This window comes from Polyodon spathula, chromosome 7, assembly GCF_017654505.1.
Source record: "Polyodon spathula isolate WHYD16114869_AA chromosome 7, ASM1765450v1, whole genome shotgun sequence".
Lineage (NCBI taxonomy): Eukaryota > Metazoa > Chordata > Actinopteri > Acipenseriformes > Polyodontidae > Polyodon > Polyodon spathula.
Window position 1 is genome coordinate 13,172,066 of NC_054540.1, and position 23,163 is coordinate 13,195,228.

At 33.8% G+C, this 23,163-nt stretch overlaps 1 protein-coding gene across 7 annotated transcripts in view; it reads right to left on the reverse strand.

Moving 5' to 3' along the window:
- Positions 1 to 6,791: 6,791 nt before the first annotated feature.
- The window catches only part of LOC121318192 (voltage-dependent calcium channel subunit alpha-2/delta-1), a 140,884-nt gene continuing 124,512 nt past the window's right edge, over positions 6,792 to 23,163 (reverse strand). For 3 of the 7 annotated variants that reach the window (XM_041254609.1, XM_041254608.1, XM_041254605.1), the window contains 17 exons: positions 20,244 to 20,304; positions 19,054 to 19,151; positions 18,843 to 18,924; positions 18,579 to 18,641; positions 16,521 to 16,624; positions 15,225 to 15,317; positions 14,258 to 14,325; positions 13,883 to 13,921; positions 13,712 to 13,783; positions 12,226 to 12,378; positions 11,620 to 11,672; positions 11,410 to 11,465; positions 10,526 to 10,649; positions 9,895 to 10,007; positions 9,460 to 9,542; positions 8,188 to 8,276; positions 7,069 to 7,194 (listed from right to left, as the gene is read on the reverse strand). In XM_041254609.1, coding sequence (XP_041110543.1) covers positions 7,158 to 7,194; positions 8,188 to 8,276; positions 9,460 to 9,542; positions 9,895 to 10,007; positions 10,526 to 10,649; positions 11,410 to 11,465; positions 11,620 to 11,672; positions 12,226 to 12,378; positions 13,712 to 13,783; positions 13,883 to 13,921; positions 14,258 to 14,325; positions 15,225 to 15,317; positions 16,521 to 16,624; positions 18,579 to 18,641; positions 18,843 to 18,924; positions 19,054 to 19,151; positions 20,244 to 20,304 — 1,388 coding nt within the window. In that variant the 3' untranslated portion in view covers positions 7,069 to 7,157. Of the gene's footprint in view, positions 7,195 to 8,187; positions 8,277 to 9,459; positions 9,543 to 9,894; positions 10,008 to 10,525; positions 10,650 to 11,409; positions 11,466 to 11,619; positions 11,673 to 12,225; positions 12,379 to 13,711; positions 13,784 to 13,882; positions 13,922 to 14,257; positions 14,326 to 15,224; positions 15,318 to 16,520; positions 16,625 to 18,578; positions 18,642 to 18,842; positions 18,925 to 19,053; positions 19,152 to 20,243; positions 20,305 to 21,578; positions 21,731 to 23,163 lie in introns of those variants that run through there. The other 4 variants (XM_041254612.1, XM_041254611.1, XM_041254607.1 and 1 more) reach the window with 2 other exon arrangements.

Sequence of the window (23,163 nt, forward strand, 5' to 3'; positions counted from 1 at the left end):
TTGGACTTTAGATCATTAGAAATCTTTAAGTATTGATCATTATAATGCCTTCGAGACGATTTAATGATACATAAAAGCTCCTGGCAACATAAAATAAATATAAATTACCTTCAAAGTTTAGGTACGGTTTAATATTTCAAGTACTGTGAACATCCCGAGTGCAATGCTTTATTTCTGCAAAAGCCAGACTAGTCATTTGAAGCTATTGCACAATAGCATAATGGTATGATTCCTTTGTGCAAAGCAAACCAACTTTGTCCTTGAAGCACCAAAGTGAGAGAAGTGACATTATTGGAATTGTTTTACTGTTTTCATTGAGAATTCATATTTGCGTTATTATTTTGAGTTGTACAGATATACTCTTGACATTGTTTATACCACACCATAATAAGGAATATAAGGTTAACCATAGCAACATTGCATTCTTAGTGAAAATAATCTTGACATATCAATTATAACAGTTGTTTAATTTAATTCATACTGTATCTCCCGCTGAAAACATGAATCCAATTGATGAGAGATGGTGATTAGGGAGTGTGGGATTTGGGTTTAGGAGTCTTGCTCTATATACTCTACACACTACTTTATTGACACAGTGCTATAGTCTGCATTCATTATTCACCCTTGATCCATTATGAGGTTGAAAGCCGAGGTCTGTTTATCAGACATAACCCATAATAAGCCTATTATATATTGTTTCTATTATTAAAATATCCAGTTATATGTGTTTTTTCAATCATTACCAGCCTTTATTTAGTCCATTGTCAATTACACTGAGAAGAGTGAAAAGGTTAATGAAGAGAATACCATTAAGTGGCTGTGGTACGCGACTGATTGTGATGTCACTGTTTTCAATAGTCTGTGCAGTTGAATGGAAAGTAAAGCGGTAAATGTCCGAGTCCGAGTAGACATGGTAACACTTTACTTCAGACGTTTACAGGTAAATGTCAATAATAACCAAGTGTCTTTGGCTAACAACTGAATGGCTTTCTAATCGCCTTTATGCATTTATATAGTTGCCAATATATCCTTCGACAGTAATGATTATTTTGTTAATTGACAATTCATATGCATGAATAAATACATTCTTTGATGATATAGCTGCATTTGCCAATAAGCTTTGATAAATCATAAGAGTACCCGGTAAATGTCTGAAAAGCAATCTATTAATTCATAATTTCAGACATTTACCACCTTACTTGGTAAATGTTGACAGTTAATGGTAAAACTTAAGATTTACCAAATTAGAATTTTTACCTTAACATGTATATTTTTAAATGAAATAATGTAATTGTATCTGCCAAGAAACACATTAAGATGTTAGGAAACATCACAGATGTCATGTCAGATGAAGTCTGTTCTAACCTACAGTACACAGAGCAACCTAAATCTAAGACAGTACACATAATGCTAGCATAATGAATTGAGAAAGGTTTTTCAAAACAGATGCCTACAAACTTATATGAGTATTTTATATCAGGAAAACCTGCTTCTCATGTTGTAATCTATCATTACAATCTAACAACACAATGACTGGCTGACTTATTATGCCGCATTACCGCATTACTAATTTCTTGATTTTGAATCAATAACAAGATATTTACCAACCAATATAATAAACTTTTATTCTGAATATACTGTGTATGCACAAGAATTAACACACCATTTCTAATATTATAGACATTTTTGTTTTGTTTAATAACATTATTATACAAATGTACAGACAATGTATTCCAGGCTTGTCAAGTTCCACAGAACTGTAATATAATAAAAGCACAGTCAAGGGCGATTGAAAGAGAGGCTAGAGTGCTGCTAATTACAGTTAAGGGTCCCTCAGATAAAACACACATCAAACAATCCCAAGAAAACAGTCCAGAAATAAAAGCATGATCCAGACAATCTGCACAGAGAGCACTGACAGCATCAAATTTACTTCCAATCACATTGAAATAGCTGCTCCCAAAGCAAGAGCATGCACTTTTAAGACTTGCTTTTCCACAAAATAAATAAATATAGTACATTACAATCAAATGAATGAGTTACCCATTTTTTGTTATTCACTATGTTTTTGTTTGTTAAAGACTCACTATCATTGTTTCACACTTTGCAAAAAGTATTGCATCAAGTCATGATTCTTCTTTTTGTTAGCTACATTGAGTGAAAAACATGAACAGATTTACATTAAATCAATGTTGTGGTTAACTGTTACTTTTACACAGTTTCGAAATCAAGGGACAAAAGGATTGCTTACACATTGTGCTTTTTTTTTTTTTTACAGTACTGATACCTGTTTAAAAATAAAATACTGTCTCTAAGAAAAATGGCAGTGATGCTGATTAGGTAGTTTAAAAAAACAAAAGCCTTCATACTATGTGAACCATGTTACAAGGCTTCAGATGAAATAATACATGGAAGTATAAATATTATTTTTCATTTCCTTCCACCAATGGTGAAAAAGCCATGCAGCAAGGTGGGAACTATTATATAAATGTAATCCAGCTCTGATTTAATAATGTTGCAACGTGCAACACGTTTAAAAATGTATGGCGCTTAACGTTGTAACTTTTAAAAAAGCAAATGATGATGGTGAATATATATGACTAACATCTTACAGTATAGGGAGGTGGAATGGACAGATATTTTAAAAGTTTGAATCACACTCTTTATAACAGCCAGTGAACAAAATAATATTTGTATAGCCGCCTACAGACAATAAACCATTGATACCCTAGGTACACATTTTTAATGGATTATTTCAAACAATAATTTCTGGGAAAAGGAACACCAAAATATTTATTCTAGAAAGCCTAGAAAGCATTAGCTTATTTTTTGCGGTATCCTTTCCATTGTTTACTGATGCATGTGAAACAACAAATAAAAAAGGACTTACTTCCATTTGATATACTGTATGCAGAAATATGTGTGTCAATCAGTCAGATGCATGGCTGAGAACTGGTATTCCATCTGTGAACTGTGGTCCAACTTCTTCATGAAGAATATTTTAATAGGGCAAGATACTAGAATATTCTACCACTGGTTTTAATTAAGCTGCAATCATATTGTGAAATAATATGAAAGACTGTGTCTCTCTGTACTTTACAACAGGATGATGGGACTTTAATGTAAACATGGAGAGCAAATGCTGTAGGATACAGACAAACTGGTTTCCTGAGATTCTAACAATTAAGAAAAGTACTGTAAAAAATACATTAGATAGGTAAGTCATTCCAACCAAGCATTTGGGTGAAGGAAGATCTGAACTCTAAAGAAATACTTTTATTTAGCTGAAGAGTTGTGTAACTTTAGCTGACTTTAGGAACAAAATCATTTGAACTTTTAAACAGGTGATCGCTAGTTAGCTGATCATACATTTAACGGATCATGTGGTACACTTTGTAAAAAAGGGTTATGTTTACAAGAAACCAGTTTTGTTTTTAGTTTTTTACACTTCCATGTATAATTAAATTGCATTTCTTATTAAATACTTATTTAGATTTTTCTGAAAAGTGACAGCATTGAGGTTGAACTGTTTTCTTTAGGACCAGCAATGTCCAGGTGCCACATGAATATCCATCCATAGCGTGTAAATCTGCTTCCCTTACAAAATGAACGTGAGTTTGTCTTCAAACTAGGAACTTTGAAACCTCTTGGAATGGACATTCTATTCTAACAATCATAACATCATCCATTTTCTTAGTACACAGCTGAAGAAACATCCTAAAATATGTTTAACCATTTAAACATTGTGCACAAAAACCCTACTCTAATTAAATAATAAAAAAAGCACACTTCTGTTTTGGGTCTCAGCTTTATTGATATTTATTGAAGATGGTGTTCTCATGCATGGACATGATTTGCACAACACTAAGTGAGTCCAATAAAACATCTTTCTTTTGAACACATCATCAATAAAATATAAACAGCGTATGAATTGGCTTTCAGTCAATTTGTGACAGATGAAAAATCTAGCCCTTTATTTATTATTATTATTATTATTATTTATTATTATTATTATTATTATTATTCAGTGTACTAACAAAATATGTTAAAAAATGCCATAATTATTATAATTTTTTTATTTGGTTCAAAATTTTAAAGTTCAAAGTGAGTTTCAAGATTCTAAGTTTAGTGGACATCTGTCTATAGAATAATTGCAATTGAACTTGCAATGGCAGTAATTTGTATTTGGAAGTACACAACTAGCCTATACAGTGGCTTTTGTATACTTTACCTTAACACAGTTACTAAGTGTATTTCCAATCACTGTTCTGTGATTGAGAAGATAGCGTTGAAGTAAATAACGGGCTACATAGTCAGTTGATTTAAACCAGGGATTGGCAAGTTTTTTCAAACCAGATATTTGACCCAACCATGTTCTTAACTGTCTAACTGAACTAATTAAACCTCCTAGGTCTCAAAGGCCTTAATTCATTTATGGTGTCGTTATAGTTGAGAATAGTTATGGCACCGCCATTATTTGGATTTAATTCAAGCTCTGGAGTAGAATAGCTCTTCAGGATTGGAGTTAATCATCCTTGATCTACGAGCTGCAGATCTAAATATTGTCTGTTTGGATCAACTGAACGGTCTTTGTTGTGTGTGTGTGTGTGTGTGTGTGTCTCTCTCTCTATCTATATATATATATATATATATATATATATATATATATATATATATATATATATATATATATATATATCATGACATTTTTTTTCTGGCTGCAGTTTTGTGTGTACCTGTTGTAGCTTTTTGAATTTGGAAAAGCATTATTATTTGTTCAGATAAAACAATACAAAAAAAGCATTGCATGGTGGCAAAATGAAAATGGGCATTACTATACTATCAACAATGATTAAATGCTTGTTAGATTTTTCAATATATATTCATTTGACTTTATTTAGAATTCAGTTATAAAGGGTAAACAAGGGCGACTTTACAAATTCCTTTTATTTTAATTTGAAACATATTTCAATAACTTAATGTTACACAGGACCAAAGATGATAATTTGATGCAAAATTTTAAAAGATTGTCATAAATACTCTTTAAAAATAGTAGGGTTTTCATATACATCATTTAAGTCACAGTACACAAGCAGTTGATATAAAAATGATGGTGCAACAAATTCAATCAAATTAAATAAAGGGCAAATCTTACCGACAATATTAGGTAGTAAAGCATGAACATTTTCTTTTAGCCTGTTTATAGCACAGTATGTTCAGGTACACAACAGATGTTTAGGACTCAATGAGTTACATTGCACTGTGCCGTTTCCACACAACACTAACCACTCAGTTGCCTTTTGCAAGATAAAACAATCTACAATCAAACAGAATAGATACAAATCAAAAATAAACAAACAGCAGCATCATGCAAATGTACACCTGGTAGCCAAAAAGCCATTGACACAAAAATACATTTTCATTCACAAGCTTTTAGAATGATAAGAAGGGTCTGACCAGCTCTAAGTATGTATCACATTGCAAACACATGGACTGAATGGGCAGTAGATTTACTCCCTTTAGCAGGAATAAACAAGACGTGAGAAAGTCTTAACTGCTCAGGTGACCTGAAAAAACCTAAGCAGAAAGAGGCTTTGTAATTACAGTAGAGGTTTACCAGCTAATCAAAAAGTGCATGTCAAAATTTGAAATACAATTCTGTTTGTCAATAACAATGTTTATGAAAAGAGAATGGCAAGTAACTAATTAAAAGAATAAATCGGATATGTTGCTTGAGGTTTACAAGGAATTGAACTGCAAGATTAAGGAGTAGACTGACTAGATTATCTGCATTATGGAAGCAAAACTTATAAATAATAAAAAAAACGACATCATACTATCTCCCCCCAAATTGAAGAAAATTTTCCATCTAGAATTCATATTACCAGTGTTGGAAAAAATACAAATCCTTACCAATTTATCTGATCAGAAATGCTGACTGTTATTATGTTTGTAACTACAAGAAGCCCCTCAATACAGCTAAAGATTATCAACTGTGTTTATTGGTAAAATTGAAGAAATTATATTTAAGTTAAAATGCTGGTAAAAAAATAAATAAATACAAAAATAAAAAATTACAATCAAAATATAAGATGGGATTGAAATGCTTGTGATCTTGAAAGGGTGTGTGCCAAATTACCATATGCATGAGACAGTTTTTCATCTTTGGAAAAGTATTGTAGACACACTCAGCACTGTCTTGTTCAATACATTTAAGGCAAACACCATTTAGTAAACATGACGCATGTTTAGCTACTGGAAAAATAAATAAATAAAATAAATTCTGCGTCTGTAAGAACATATCTTAGTAAATCTACCCCAAATGGTGATGCATTTCGTATGGGTTTATTTATATAAAATCAAGCAACCGACTACTATTTTATTGTTGTTTGGTTTTGACAACAGGAAAAGTATTCATGAATTCATCACTGATGCTGCTTTAAGTGTGGAACCATCACCACTCTTCATATGTGTTTGTAAGCTCTCTGAAATGGGCTATATGCTCCTTTTTATTTAGAAGAGAAATCTGCCATGCTTATTTTTACACTTTACAACAGCGTGTAATCAATTGCTAGCCTTCAGAACCCTAAATTAAAAAAAATACTAACAAAACAGTTACTAGGGGCAACACTTTAAGTTTTTATTTTATTAAGTGGACCTAAAAAATATATATATATATATATATATATAATATTATATATTAATATATATCTATATATATATATATATATATTTATCCTATTTGAAAAAACTTTTTTCTTCGAGGAGCCTCTGGTGATAATATCAAATGAAGTAGTTTTCCCCAAAAGTTTCCTTCCAAAAATCAGACAGACCATACTTCTGCCTTTGTAGGGGCATTCAGCTTCAGATGGCATGACATTCAATGATGTTCTTCATTCAAAGGTCAGTGGCTTTCCCAGGCAAAATTACTCCAGGGTATGGACATCATCAGTCATCTACTTCCTGGGTCATTTTTTTCTTTTGTTTTCATCAACCCCTGTCAACATAAAATTTCAGAAACAAAATTTGGCAGGATCTTGAAATGTATGCAGATAGGGTCTTGGACTATTTCTGGGGTCATGATGGGTAATGTCTTGATCCAGTTAAGAGCCAAAGCAGCACAAGTTGGATTCCAATCATGGACCACAGTGATGGGCTCAAACCAGAGACCCCACCACAGTCAGAATCATCCTCCTGTCACCAAGATGTAAGAAAGTCAAAATTAATAACAATTAAGAGTGAAGTATCATGTATGCCACATGATGTATGATTTAATACTAAACCTTCCCTACCAACTTTAATTCTTTACTTTAAGTAGTAACTTGGTTTATTTGGGTCTGTCTTGTCATAAGGGATTCCCACCATGGTAATTTAGAAGCTATTGAATAGCCTGCTATAGGCAAGATAGCAGATATTCTGTACACCGCTGCACGCTAGTAACACTGCATTACTTAGAAACATGAGGTATGACTAGAATGCAACATCTTATAGACCAGTGGTACTCAATTCTGGCCCTCGAGATCCATTTCAGTCCTGGTTTTTATTCCAACCAGGTCCTAAATTAGTTAATTGCCTCTTAGCAGCTTCGATTAACTACATTAGAACCTGCTTAGAATAAAAACCTGGACTGGACTGGATCACGAGGGCCAGAGTTGAGTACCACTGGTATAGATTATACCTTGCATTGGAAACAGAAGCCTAGATGCCTATTCTTAAGATATGATAAATATTGCCCGGTTTAAAATGTGAAGGCACATTACCAAAAAAAAAGGTCACTGCCACCGATGACTGGGCATGCTCAAATATTACTTCTGCACCAAGCCCAAAGGGTCACACAATCAGTCCCCTCAGAAATTTTAGACATTTTAAATAAACAATTAAATCACAAACACATGTGTTTATGAAAAAGCAAGAATGAAACTGAAATAAATGGGCGTTACTTTTAGGTTAATTGAGAACAAAAGCAATGCAAACTATGAGATGTCAGTGCTTGCGTTAGTTTTGTTAGTATTTGAAATCTTAGACAGTTGTATATATTTTTTTACCTTTAAAATGTACCGTTTGTTACTAAACGTAAGACAAAACTTTCTGCAAACCAAAATTACTAGTGCTAGTATATACATGTCTACGTGTCCTACCCAGCCTGAATTAAAAAAGAAAAAGAAAAAAGAAAAGAAAATAACTGACCCTTTACACCACATGAAAACTTGCAGTAAAATGAGGAGAGGAGTTGACACCATGGCAGAGGCACGACTTGTTGTGCATATAGGCTCATCCTATTAATAACGGGCATAAGTAGCGAGTAGAAAATGAGGAAAGAAACACAAAAAAGACATACAAGATGAGAAATCATGCAGTTTTTTGGCCGGCAGTCAGAAAGTTAATGTGAGAGAGAGAGAGAGAGAGAGAGAGAGAGAGAGAGAGAGAGAGAGAGAGAGAGAGAGAGAGAGAGAGAGAGAGAGAGAGAGAGAGAGAGAGAGAGAGAGCATCCATCTAAAGCAGAGAGTCAGAGTGAGTATTACAAAAAATTAAAAAAAAGATTTACACCATTACAAAAAACTAAGACCACAAGTAAAACACTGCTATGCAAACACATCAAGCCAGTGAGCAAGTGTTGTGCTTTCACATAAAAGACTTGTATACGAACACACCATTATACATTTCTCTGTGTGACTTTGGATTTTTGCTAATTAGAATTTGAACAAATTAGATGTGCAACAAATTATCTTTAACCTCAGAAGATAAAATATAGATTTAGGGAGGGTGTAGTACCATGCCCTGACAGGAATATATCAATTTGTATCAGGAATTTTATAATGATTAAATATTATGCAAAAAGTTTAAGGTGACATTATTAAAATGTTTCCTCAGAATAATGTAGTTGTTATGTGCTTTGAAAAAACAAATAGCCATTTAGTTTTATACAAAATAATTTAGAATTAAATATAGTGTTGGGGGATATCAGCTACTCATCAAAAAAACATGCTAGTATCTGCCATTTTGAAATGCTCAATGTGTTCTTACTTAAAACGGTTTACTGCACATATAGCTTAATTTACAATTGCTCATGGTGCAAAGGCAGAAGCCAGAATGGGTCTGTGGTCAAGAAGCAGCTAGAGATTATCATGCTAAATCTTATCAAATTCATGAGAAGTTCGCAATGTCTCCTATTTGAAGAAGCATGGTGCTCACTTTCTTGTACTTAAACCTATATCATGACCCTTTTGTGTGAAAGCTCAATATATTAATATACAGAAAAGGCAGATAAAAAGGCAGCCATTATTTAGATCATCATAGCACATTAATAAAGTATGGCCCAAAGCACATATACTGTGAAAATGATAACTAAATCAAGTTTCTTCAAAAAGCAAAATGTAGTTGCGTGTATATCGTTTCTTAAAAGAAAATATCTTATTCATAAAAGGTATGTGTATACTTTTTCATATTGCTGCAACTTACATTGTCATCGTTGTCAAAACAGACTTCAGGTCCTTTCCTATGCCTAGGGTTTTGAGCTAACTCACAAGGGTTTGGACCATCAGCTGAAATATTTAGTTAAGGAAACATACATTGTTTCACTTTTAGTAATAAACAGTGTAATTAATATATATATATATATTTTATTAACAGCACACTTTAGAACCCTGGATCTACCAAATCAGATATTTACAATATTATATTTTTATGAAATTCTTAAACATAACAGTTGGAATGCTAAATGCTACCAGCTTTAATTCCATGGCTTCAATACGCAGGATACATATACATTGATTTTCCTCTATGTCACAGGCAGTAACTGTTAAAATACAATGTAGGCCCAATCCATCTTACTGCACAAACAAAGTGTCTTCTGCTACACAGTACAGGACAGAATGTAGCACTGGTAAAGGATACATGGCTGTTCTGCTTGAATCAATGGTTTTGAGTCACAGGCCAGACAGGTCACTTTGCTGTCAACAATCAGGAATACTAAGTTTGTGTTCGCCAGCTTTTCTGCGTGGTATATTCTGGAAAAAAAAGAGAAATACTCAAACAATAAAGCCATGCTTAAAACATAATGCTGTTCAATATAATTTTAGACACTACTATTGTAGTAGCCTTTGAACGCTCATATTGCAATATTAGTGGTTCTATATAAAGTGCCTAGAAAGGTTATGTTTGGCAATTAAATAGATAAAACACAGATAAACCCATGGGTAGACAGGTGAAGCAGTATGACATAAGTAGTTGACAAGAGCACAAATGCAGATGCAGAATATTCTTTCTTTCTGTTCTCAGAGTTCAGTGCTATGCAATGCAAAACAATATGCATAGAAACAAAAGAAAATATCTTGGTCCACAGTTGTGACAGTCTGGTTCATCTTTAACTATGGGAGAATAACACATCAATTCTATCAGTATAACCCAAGAAACAAAAATCTATTTATTCTTACAGACATGTAGAAAAACTATTTTCCAATGAATTGCAATAGTACTTGACTAGTCACAAATTATTGTATATACAAACGTGCATAGTAAAATCTACCTGGAACAGTTTCCACAGTCTAGGACTCCATGAAATGATTTTATATTATTGGAAAAGAAATATTGAGTCTGCTCGGTAATACAGCTTTTCTTTGACAGAGCTGCTATCTCTTCTTCAATGTCAGCTGTTCGAAATAAAAAGAGATATGACTGATTAATAAGGACAATATGTAACAATTCTTCCAGAGAAAGAGATTCTTTGCCAGTAGGCATTGCCTGGTCTCTCAGTGGTTCACTGGGATTGGTAATGATGGCTGCTACCATACACTGAAAGTTAAAATTGGCATAGCTAATTGAAAAGGAAAGGTATTGCACTGTGTTCAATCCAAGAGGATGAACTAAATTGTAACAGAGAGATTATTCTAACAGAAGGAACTTCTCCAAATTGAAATAAACTGGCAATTGTTTTAATAGTCAAAAATGAGACTGTGCACTATTTCTTTATTGACTAGTTAAAACAGGGCTGAGGATTTCGTCCATTCCCAATGTCACTTTGTCAATGATACTCTTCAAGTAAGTCTGTATATAGCCATAGAAAATGTACAGAATTTAAAATGTCAGTCATCACCAAAGGACACAGCAAATGTTATTTAAAGAGTCAAAGACTTTTTAGATGTCAGGGAACTAACCCTAACCTGGATTTCACTATAACATTAAACACTAATTATCTTTAAAAAAAAAAAAAATCTTGCTCAGGAACAATGCAGAACCTTTTAAACAATACAATGCTTGCACATACATCGTTTACCAGCAACACGGTGCAGTGGTTAGCACATCCGCTGTAGATGGAAGTCATGCATTCCTGTTACTGGTGGTAAGAGGACAATTAAATGCAGAATACAGTAAGTTAAAGTTTAATGAACAATTAAATACATTCCAACCCACCTGCTTCTAGAAAATTTGGGAAAGTAATGCTTAAAAATAACTGCTGCAATATTGACCTGCAACACAAAAATGAAATTGCCTTTAATACCGTTATCCTTTATTGCAGCATTTTTAGTTTTTCTATTTTTGATTTGATTTTTTGTTCTTGGAAATAATAATAATAATAATAATAATAATAATAATAATAATAATAATAATAATATGACTTACCATGCAGCTGCAGAAGCCCACCAGCTGATGTTTAAAATATCTGCTATTGTAGGCTAAGGGAAAGAAAGAAAACAGAAGTAATTCAATAAGCATGTTTATTTGATTTTATTTTTATTTCCCACCACTAAACAATAAATAAATAAATAAATAAATAAATAAATCCCAAACAGTCAGCAGCTAAAACAAAATCCAACGATAGATATTTTACTATTTTTTAAAAGAGCCGCCCTCTATTTATTTCCCTTTATATTTAACTATTAGAGATGTTTGGCACCGTCAGATGTGCATAGCTAAAACCGTACATTTCAGAAATGTACTACTTATACAACAATAAACCTTACAAAAAATATCAAATTAAAAAAAAAAAAAAAAAAAAAAACTAGAAATGTCCCATTGTTTATTAAGTAATAATAATAATAATAATAATAATAATAATAATAATAATAATAATAATAATAATAATAAATCATGCAGTCTGTTTCAATTATTAAAATACTATCTGATTTCAATCACTCAGTAGGTTCTTTCCTGATAAAATATCATTCATTGCCCAGAATGGTTAGGATTAAGTTCAGATGTTCTTTTAGGAATACAGTTTGCACTTACCACAAAGACAGAACGCAGACCAGCTGCAGCCTTGGTATCTCTCTCTGGATCACACACAGACTGGTAATCGTAAGACTTATTAAACGAATACAGAGGCACCTCTATAAGGTTCCTCATGAAACTGGGGTCAATCTCTCCAAAGAACCTGCCAATCTGCACAAAAATAACATGTATGTATTGTAACTGTATCTTCATACTAGTGGTTTCTTATGTTTAGACCTATTTCTGGGCATATTGAAAATGCAGATGGGCTCTTTCTTTATTTCTTTAGAGTGCCCAATTATTTCACTCCTGTTTTTCTCCCAAATTCAGAATGTCTAGGTCAGTAGGCATCCTTTGACCAAGCCAATTGCCTTTTTACACCAAGAAATTCTATATCAGATAACCACAAGCAACCACTCCCTAGAGGACAAAGACCATTCCTGCAGATTACTAGGTGCCTGATCATTAGGAGGACACAGAGCCAATGCACATTCTGTGGAATCCATCCAAAGAGCTGCTTTATGTACCTATGATTATACTGATCAGCCAAATGGTGTCAAAATAGTTTACATTTTTATTTTAAGATATGTAAAAAGTTGACATTCTAAGATTCTATTTTAAATTTACGGCGCACAGTTTGGATGTATTTTTTCACATTTTTGCACTACTGCTTTTTTTTGTAATGAAGTGGCTTTCAGCCTACACAGTAGAACCTCAGCGTTACGAACACCAGAATGAAGGCTGTTCATAAGTCTGAAATGTCCTTAACTCTGAAAATCACTTTTCATAATGAACGTGTACGCCTGCCATCTACACCCTCAATCTTGTGAATAATACAAGGATACAGCACAGTAATACAATACTCACATTGTTATGGCTCTAAAGTCTTTAAAGCAATACTACAAATAGAAAAATGCTAAATTGAACTTACTATTGAAATTGTAACTAGCAAAAACACAGATTTAAACAACCAGGAAAATGTTGGTTAACGTAATGCTTGTTTTTAAACAAAATGCATTAGCTTGCTCAGTCGGTCAGCCTTCTTTGGCGTGAAAAAACAAAAAACAAAACTGTACTTTGTTTAAAACTAAATTGTTCCTAGTAAAATTCCGTACTTGCTTTGAAATCTGCCTCACCTTTGTCTGGATATATTTCTTAGTATAGTAATTTTGCCTTCATGACCAGCACATCACTAATAGGAGTGCCTATCTGGTTGCATTGCATGCATTGCTGAATTATTCTGGCTAAAAGTGGGGCGCTCGGTAGATCGGTAAGTTGGTAAGTTTGTCGTTTGTAACTGAGGTTCTACTGTATTTCCTACTGACTTCACTGAGGAAGGAGCTGCTTTTGTTGCCATAGGAAGAAAAAAACACTATTACCCAAGTATACTTTATCATTGAACCTATCCACACAATTTCAGAATTTAAGACAAGTTCCTTTACCTCAAAGTAAATGTACAGTAATGTTATTTTGATGCTTAGAAATCCAAATCCTTCAAGCTTACCTGTGAGATATACTCATCCTGATTAGACATCAAGAGGAATCCACCATCATCCAGAATCACACAGTCTACATACTGAAAGGAAAGGCAAACAACTCTGGTTTTACTACAAATGGCAGGACAATCAGATGAAAACTGAGTTGTTATGATGTATACAATTATAAAATGTCATACCTTGTTGTTTTTCTCACAGTCACATATCTCACTTGTGCACTGCAGTAAACAATAAAATACTGAAATTCAGCGACATGAATGTTCTACAATAAGTAGGTACAATATATTTAATAAAATATGTGTGTAATGTTCAGGTTAAACTCTTCTTGTTCTACTTAAGTGTCTACAGTACACTTTCTCAAATATACACAGACTCAAATATAACACTGTAGATGTATATTATTACTCTACATTTGAAGTCTCTTCACTCAATCAAGATACGTGTGTGGAAGACATTTTCATAAAACAGAGATATACACAAATGTTATAAATCCTTTGGGTTAAATCTGAGGTCATTCTATATTGATCTAATTATCTAAATACATTATTTCTTACATCTGTCCTCATTGTGGCTTTTGTGAAGTTCTCCATCCAGGTAGTGACATTAATCTTTACTCCAACAACTGTTAAAAAAATCAAAACACTCAATCAATAACAAATATAGATATAAGTGACCATTTACAATTTTCTACAGATATAATGGTGTTAAAAATTCAACGAAACATGACTTCAGTCATCTTGGAAGAGAGTTGTGTTTTCCTTTGAAGAGTGGTTAGTGCACTGTATCAGTCCCTGTGGCAGGCTGGCGAGTGGATAGAGGCCCAGAGACAGACTGCAGTTCAAAAAATAACTATTTTAAAAATAAACACAAAATGAAAGGGCACAAGGGCACTTCGGTCATCTTGGAAAACAAAACTTACAAAAATAAAACAGTTTCCAGGCTGGGCGATTTCACTGGATTCAAACTTTCTAAACAACCCAAAAAAACCAACCTGCTTCCTCAGCTCCTTCTCCCCAAATGAGAAGCAGAGGCCTCCTTTTATATCAGGTGGCTGGGCGCTGATTGATCGTTAATCAACCTAATCAACTAATCAACCCCAGCCACCTGAACATAATAAACCCAGGCAGGTAGGGGAAGTTAACCCCATCCCTGCCAATTTCTAAAGAGCAGAGCTTTGCTCTGCCACAGTCCCTCATTTAAATACCACCTCACAGTTCTAGTGTCCAGTGGATTAGTTACTGAGAGAGCAATTTGGTTTTAAATCCTCTGTGTGCGAGTGTATTCTTTGACTCTTGCATATATCTGTACCTGTCTTTTATAGTCAAATGTGAGGATAACCATAAAGATTAAAAATAATGAATGGGAAGCCAAAAAAAAAAAAAATGGTACACATTTTATACAGAACGAAATCATAACATAATAAACTTTTTTAGGCTTTTTAACACGGAAGCAACAATGTGTATCATAGAAATTTTTAAAAAAGAGTAAGTATAACAAAGTATAAAAACATAGTATACCTACCAGCAGGCTTTAGTAGTTTACCATCCACTGTAATTTCAACTGCTCTGCTCACCACTATACCGGAATCAAACCCATTCACACCGATTTCTGAATCTGAAGAGAGGAAAAATGATCACCTTAAAACCTGCTGCTGTGTTATTCTATTTACAAACACACACACACAGGTGTAACAGTTTAGCAGATGCAGTTTACAGCTTTCCTATCAGCCTTATTTTAGTCACTCTACTGTTGAAACTGAGGAAAACTGGGACTGTTGAAAAATGTGTGTTCAACTATGGATATGTGCCATGTTGAAAGTTTCCGAGTTTCAAGTGTGTTTATTTAGTGTTTTGAAGTATGGACGAAGCCTGCATCTAAATGGAAATCTGTGTGTTAACTTTCTTTAACATTGTACATAGCTTTCGCCATCATGTCTTAAACCTTTAAAGTAAAAAAACAAAAAGCAAATTAACAAGTCTAGGACACAAGTTAAGTTTGTGCATTTGATTTGGTTTCATATAGTTCTAATTTTGGAATTACGACTGAACATTCTAAAATTATGAATGAAAGGTTATAAAGAATATACATTCTAATCATATAAAAAGGGAATAATGAAAATAATATAAATTATTGTGCAATTAAAATAGAAAAAAATAATACAATACGTGTATACTGTTGCCTGTAAAATATATTGATATTGTAAATAGGTAATTAATTTTATGAAAATCAACGCAAAAAAAAAGAAACCCCAAAGCATTTACCCAAGGGGTTGACAGCATTAGATAATGGTCTGTCCTTGTCTTAAGTACTGCAGATGGTCCTGCTTGTGCTAGTGATGCAAGGGAATTGTGTGTTCCCTTTCAATATGGTGCAGACTCTCACATACAAAACAACCTTTTGACAAAGGCTATAATGTGACTGCAGGTCCGATCTGTATTTTCACGCACACTTCGTAAAATGGCTTTTCTGTTTCTCTGTGGATTCATTTTCTTTACATGTGAGTTTGGTCACTTGCCACCTATTCATGGATGTCTCTGCTTTTTATAAGGGTCAACTACCTTGTTAATTGAGTTATTCATTGTGAAACTAACATTATTACTGGATGATCTTAATTGGCTGGATGTTAACAAACAAACAAAAAAAAAATCATATTTGAGCAGTCACTTAAGATCAAACTTGGATGTAAGGGACTGCATCTAAAGGTCAGTTAATTATGATAAAAGCAAAGTTGCCTTACGCTTGTTTTGATTAGAACAGAAGACTCGACCCTGCGGTATCTAATACATGGAGAATCTCTGATTCAGAATTATGCCTTACTGTTGAAGTATGGTGCAGTGAAGATATAAAATGGATTATCCAGGCTCCTCTTGTAAAAGCTTGCTTCATATGTCTCTGCATCTTCTGTCCAATCCTCCCCAGCACTTGAAAAAAGAAAAGAAAAAAAAAAAGTTAGTGCATTCCTACACAGGTTTCATGTTTTTCAATATTCGAAAGAAGACATACCCATGTCTTGTGAAATTATACATAACAATAAAAACCATATGTAACAGTGGAGATGTGTGTTTGCTGCTTGATTCGCAGGAGATCGTGATGGAGGACGGCATTGATATGGCCCACAGACACAGAGGTTTTATTTACAAATGCACAGCTCACATGACACTACCAGCAATGGTAGCTTACGGAGGACTTAGATATAAATGTACAAAAAGCAAAAATAAAACACTGTACAGAAAACTGCAAATAAAAGTTGCCGTGAACACTTCTAGCACTACTTCACTAATAAATGAAATGGAGATCCCGCTTATACACCTTGCTACAGTTTCATGGGATCTCAAACCCCTGAGATAATCCTTAGTTATTATACAAGTAAACAAACCCTGACCTCAGTTACACACACAATGGTCGTGGTTTCGGTTCCTTTAACAATTAAATCCCAACCCCGGTTTACTAAATTTAAATAAATAGATAGGACAGCAAGGAAGCACAATATTTTACATTGACAGACAACAGAGGGCATGTGCACTACAAGAACAGAGACTTTCTTTCAATAAGCAGGCAAAAGGTAAAATACATGAATACTGTATTTACACATTTTCTGGCAGATTGATTTGGAACAATGATTAAACATGGTGAACGATAACATTCAAGGTCCTTCATCAGAGATTTAAGCCCTTGTATTGACCAATCAGGTTAAAGGAAATCTCTGATCCATTTTCTAATTCATTATAATGTCTCAAACTAGTTAAGCACGTACATTATCAGGCAGCGATACCGATACCTTGTTTCAGGTCTGCCAATAGTAGTGACTTATTTCAATCACAGAAACAAAGCAAGTTAAGTTTAAACAGCAGTTAACTTGTTTAAAGTTGCACATGTGCACACACACACGCGCACACACACACGCGTGCGCACACACACACACACACACACACACACACACAGCACTAGCAACAAAGAGGGAAAGGAAGGACAGACATACAAATATAGATACAGACGTGGTGTTGCTACAGTCCTTGTGAAAATAAATGTAGTACTCCATTGTATCTGCAAAATAGGATTTCTTTTTTTAAATTCCTATATTTGGTTATTATTAATTTACGAATAATATTGTTAGTTTTTTATGTTTTGTCATTTTTCATCGTCTTTTTTCTTTTATTTTACTTTTCTTTCTTTGATTTCATCTTTCTATGTCAAATGTCAGTCCAAGCGCATGCAGTTGCTACTTACCTCTACTTTGCTTTTTATAGTGTGTTCAATTCTTAAAGTTACCGATGGCACCACTAAATAAACCTGGTTTCAGCAGGACTTAATGCAGTACTCAATTGTCTATTAAGGACCCCACTGCACTGTCATCAGAATCACTTTGGCGAATATGTTAATACCACACCCCGAAATTTAAGCCGACATGTGGCGATGGGGCAGGTGCTATATAACGGCGCAGGACATGTCTTCAGAAACAGCGCAGTGGGTTTTTTTTTTTATGTCTCTGCTCCATTTTTGTGCCACAGAATCGAGGGGCAAGCGCTATTTGTGCTGTAATCAGAATACAGCACATGTTGATCGGATCAACAGGATTTCAGCTTTTAGAGTTCTTGGTCCGGGTAGCATGGACCATGGTACCATGGTAGCTTGTTATGGCCTTGCGGCAGCCCTGAGGTGTATAATTGGGACCTTTTCATAGCTGAAGCCATGCTGGAACACACCTACCTCCTGATCAGGACTAATGAGACTAATAAGGGAAATTATACAGTATGTACTTTCTTATGTATATTTCATATTTTGTTCTCGGAGCTATCTTTGATTGAGATATATAACAGATTAAGACAGTTTGACAGGATATCCTTTTAAAGATTGAAAAAGAATATTGTACACTACCTTTTTGGGTAAATTCTTGTAATTCCACCATCAGTAGCGACAAACCTGGCAAGAACTCCTTGGCTACATTTCAAAAGAAAACAAACATTTATTAGAGAACTTAATTTTCCATTACATTTGAACTCCAGGCTGTTTATCTAGGTAGAATACTTTTACTAATTGGGCTTGATGGATGTTATACATCAAGCACATTGGCTTAGCAAAATACTGTGAGGCTCAGCCATTTCAATCATTTCAATATTTCATGAAGGATAACAGACTTACGGAGATTGCTTTTTCCAGTACTGCACCAATTCGTTTGAAAAGCCAGCATCAAGTAAGAGTCGGTTAACTAGTGTAACGTTGCCTGAAATAACATGGAACATTTAATAAACAGAACTGCATTTTATTTTGCTGGCACACCTCTCTGTATAGCAAGGCATGATGTTTCCAGCATATGCTTTAAGAATTATTTATAAATGTATTTGTTACATACAAGATGGATGATTGGGTGACTTCCTGTCAATAAAATCATTGAATTCCAAGAGAAATTGGGTTTTGTTGCTTGACAGTTTCATGTCCTTGCAGTATTCCCTAAAAATGTAAATCCTGTGTTAGTCCTCCCATAACAAGTCATGATATTTACAGGAGACATTCTCGTTAATACTAATTTTAAAGGACCAGCCAACAAAGTTTGCATTATACCACTAATTCGTATTATCATGAGTAGCCTATAAGCCAAAAGTATATTGTCAGTTTTTATTTAAGTTAGTCAGGGGTGCAGTGCTAAATTGTGCACAATTAAAAACCACCTGCACATTAACAGAATAGGTGTGTTTCCTATTCCTATACAGATGTTCAGAATGAGCTGGAGGGGTTAGCGGCACATGTGTGCAGTCTATTGCTTCCAACACTTTGGGGAAACCAGAAATGTCATAGAAAATTGTTTTCAAGGCTTGTAAGTACACCCTGCTTTTAGGGAAAAATAGATATTTGGCTGTTTGCCTCAAAAAATGCATTGAGCACACCTGGCAACGCACTATAAAAAGACAGACTGGGAAATGCCAGCAAAAATTGTGACTGTTTAAAACGTGCTTTCAAAAGTTCTTAACAAATTTATGCAATTATAAGTGTTGCAATTGCCTGCAACTTTAGTAGATCTCATTATAATATGTGTGAACCCTCATTTGCACTATCTTCGCCCCCTTTTTATGAATATATGCAGGAACACCCATAATTACATATTCATCTATGCTTGAACCACAAAGCATTCCTTAAAAAGTTACAAATAGCACTGTGCTTGTCTAGTGTATTTCACCCAAGACTTCCCACTTGACAAACACAACACTTTAGGAAACCTACCCCTTAGTGTTTTAAAATTCTCATTGAAAAAAATCCTTGAACTCAAGTAGCCAAAATCACTCCAGCAGTCCACCCCAACTCTAACACATTTACAAAGAATATTCATAATAAACAATCACATACTGTGCTTCAAATAGATGTTATTTAAGAGTAAAAGGAAAATATGAAACAAAGAATGTCATTATAGCATCATATTTTGACTTCAGTACATTTAAATAAGTCACGCTTTATCACAGGATTGCCTATTGCAAATATAATTTTTCTTCTGCAGAAAATAGTTTTCTTCTGCAGAATAATAATTGATTAGCAATAGGGCATAGTTACCTTGGTGCAATTGATGTGTAACCATATTCGTCAAAATGATCAAGTTGCAGGGTTTCGGAAACTGCAAAAACAAAGTCTAAAGTTAGACATCTCCATTGCAGAGCAAAGGAAATTTGCAATAGGTTATCCATTTTACAAGACAATGCTCTCCATATGCTTCGTATGCACAAGGGTTAGTTTCATTAATATTATTTCCTTAATGGACGAATTAATAAATTAATGAAAAAAATGAATGAATGAACTAATCAAAATATGTAGACATGCATTCATATAAATACCAAATTAAGTTTATTAATATATAGCAAATGGTTCTCCATAACTTGGTTGACCATCACCCTTCAAAATAACATAAACACCTGGATAATCCATGTCTTCAAAGTTTCAATTAGACTGCAGACGTAGGCATTTAATTGTCCAGATGGTTACAATCCGCAAACATCCCAATTAGGTTCAATCTTCCAGTAAATAATTCCCCAGAAGCTGTTACTTTGTTTAGCTATAGAATGGAATAATACAAGCTACTTCAAGTGAGTCGCCCGGAATCATAATATTGTGTATTCAATTATAATCTTAAATGAATCTTTTCTATAAGAATACAAGGGTTTTGGGGTTTCTCATAAGGATTCTGATCATTTTACCAATGGACCATACAACCCAAATATGCTGAGTTCAATGCACTTTTGACAGTATTTCAGGTAATCAAAAAATTGTAATGTGTTTTGTTCTTAAATGTTAATATGAGCAGAGAAAGCTCAGTGGTTCCCAGGGAAGTTCAGCAGCTCCAAAATATGGGATTTTGGATAAAATGCCAGAGTAAAGTTCAAGAACTAAAAAGTAATTTGCTGTGTATAATTATTAAACAGCATCAGCAAAGTTGGCAAATACATTTACATTGAAATACAAAAGCACATTTATGCTTCTGAAAATGATTAAAGTGAGTAAGTGTATTAAAAATAACCTCCTAAATGTGTCAGTGCTCTGCTTAGCGTACACCTGACGACACTTCTGTGTAAGTTACCAAATGACTTAGGAGTGAGTAAGGGTCTGTTTAGATTGATGACTGACATTAAGGTAAAGCTGCATAAACAATACTAAAGACTGGAAATGCTGTGGTTGATTTTCAGAGACATGCTGTGATCTAACCAATGGCAAGATCTCTAGATCGGCATAAAAGACACAAGTACTCTACTGGAATTGTTATCTGTTTTTACATGCTAACTAGATGCCCATTTTCCACCTGTTACAAGGAAAGAAGTAGAGTAACATTAAGAACAACTTAACTGAAACAAAAACAAATTATTAATAACACAACACAGACAAAAAAAAAAATACTGTATTTGAACTGTGTTCTCAACTTGTCTGGAACAAAGGGACAGTTTTAACAGGAAAGGATAGCAGTAACCATATACAGTACAATAAAGATGGAACAACCACAGGAGGAAAATGACCAACAAGTAAATACTTGCCCTTCAATTTGCTCTTTTTGGCTGAGATTATCCAGCAGAGAGAAAGCAGGGAAACAGAAAAACAGGGTAAAACAACAGGGGTTACAGTTAACAATATTTTATTCAATGAGCTTGCCTTGAATAAAAATATTGTGGTCCCATCAGAAGTTTTCTTTTTCTTTTTCATTGTTTCAGTCTAGGCAAAGGGGACAGACATCCTAAGGAAATGCGTGTTCCACACACATTTTTAGGTACCTTCTGCAAGCTGTAGCTTTGTATGTTATTTGTCAGAAAATGTATCAGTGATTGTTGATCCAAGCTGAACTGATTTTTTTACCTCAGCCAATAGACTAGAAGCTGTGTACTTTGTGTTCTCTTACTGGAACAGATAAGAGTGAAGATCTTCTCTGTCATAATAGATAACAACGGGGGTTATTTATGTTCACCATTTTAGACATGCTTGTGTTTCCTGTGCTATTAGCAAGAAACAGAAAATATGTTAACACAATGGGTGATTTATATAGCAAGGTATTTATGCAAAAAAGCAATTTTTTCTACAAAACTAGTAGCAAACAAATAGGCAGGGTATTTAAATACCTTCTGAGGGGTTTGTTACTAGTTTTGTAACAGGGACATTATTTTCATTTTTGTGCTTACAAATTCTAAATGACCTTTCATGATTAAAAAAAAAAAAAATCATTGTGAAGGTTTTATAAAGATAAGAAACATGAGAATAACATTAATTCTATTTTGAGCCAGAATTATTGACATACATTAAGGGTTATACGATAAAAATAATATAATTTATTATTATTATTATTATTATTATTATTATTATATTATTATTATTATTATTATTATTATTTTCTCTAAATAAAAAGTAATCCGGAACTACAGTAATTCATTATCGTCAGCCAATCAGCTTCAAGCTTTGGTGGGCTTCTACAGACAGCAGATGCCTGCTTTGATGTCAGTGCATCGTTTTCCAGCTCTTGAAGCCTGTGAGCTCAGCTATCTCTCGTTTATGTGCAAATCAGTATAGATTATTAGTATAGATTACCACCTGATTCACTGCTGCACTGTTACTATATGCTCTGCAACCTATTTTTCAACAACAAGTTCCTCAGATTTCACAGACCACTTATTACTATAGGACTGACTCATTTCAATTCACTGACATTGTCCACATAACGCTACACTGACAAGTGTAAAAATTATTAAAAAAATTAAGTGATTTTTTTGATCGCTATATGAATGTTGTTTTTTTTTTCATGAAACTTTTCATTAAACATTAACTAGAATATATTTCTGTATAATATAATTTGAGTCCTCTCAATGCAGGCTCTACCATCTGGTAGATAACATTGAGTTTTACCAAACAATAGAGAATAACTAAATCATATTCTCAGTATTGTTCTACTGACCATTATTTAAAAGCATACCCTAACCCACTGAATATCTATGGTATATCACCA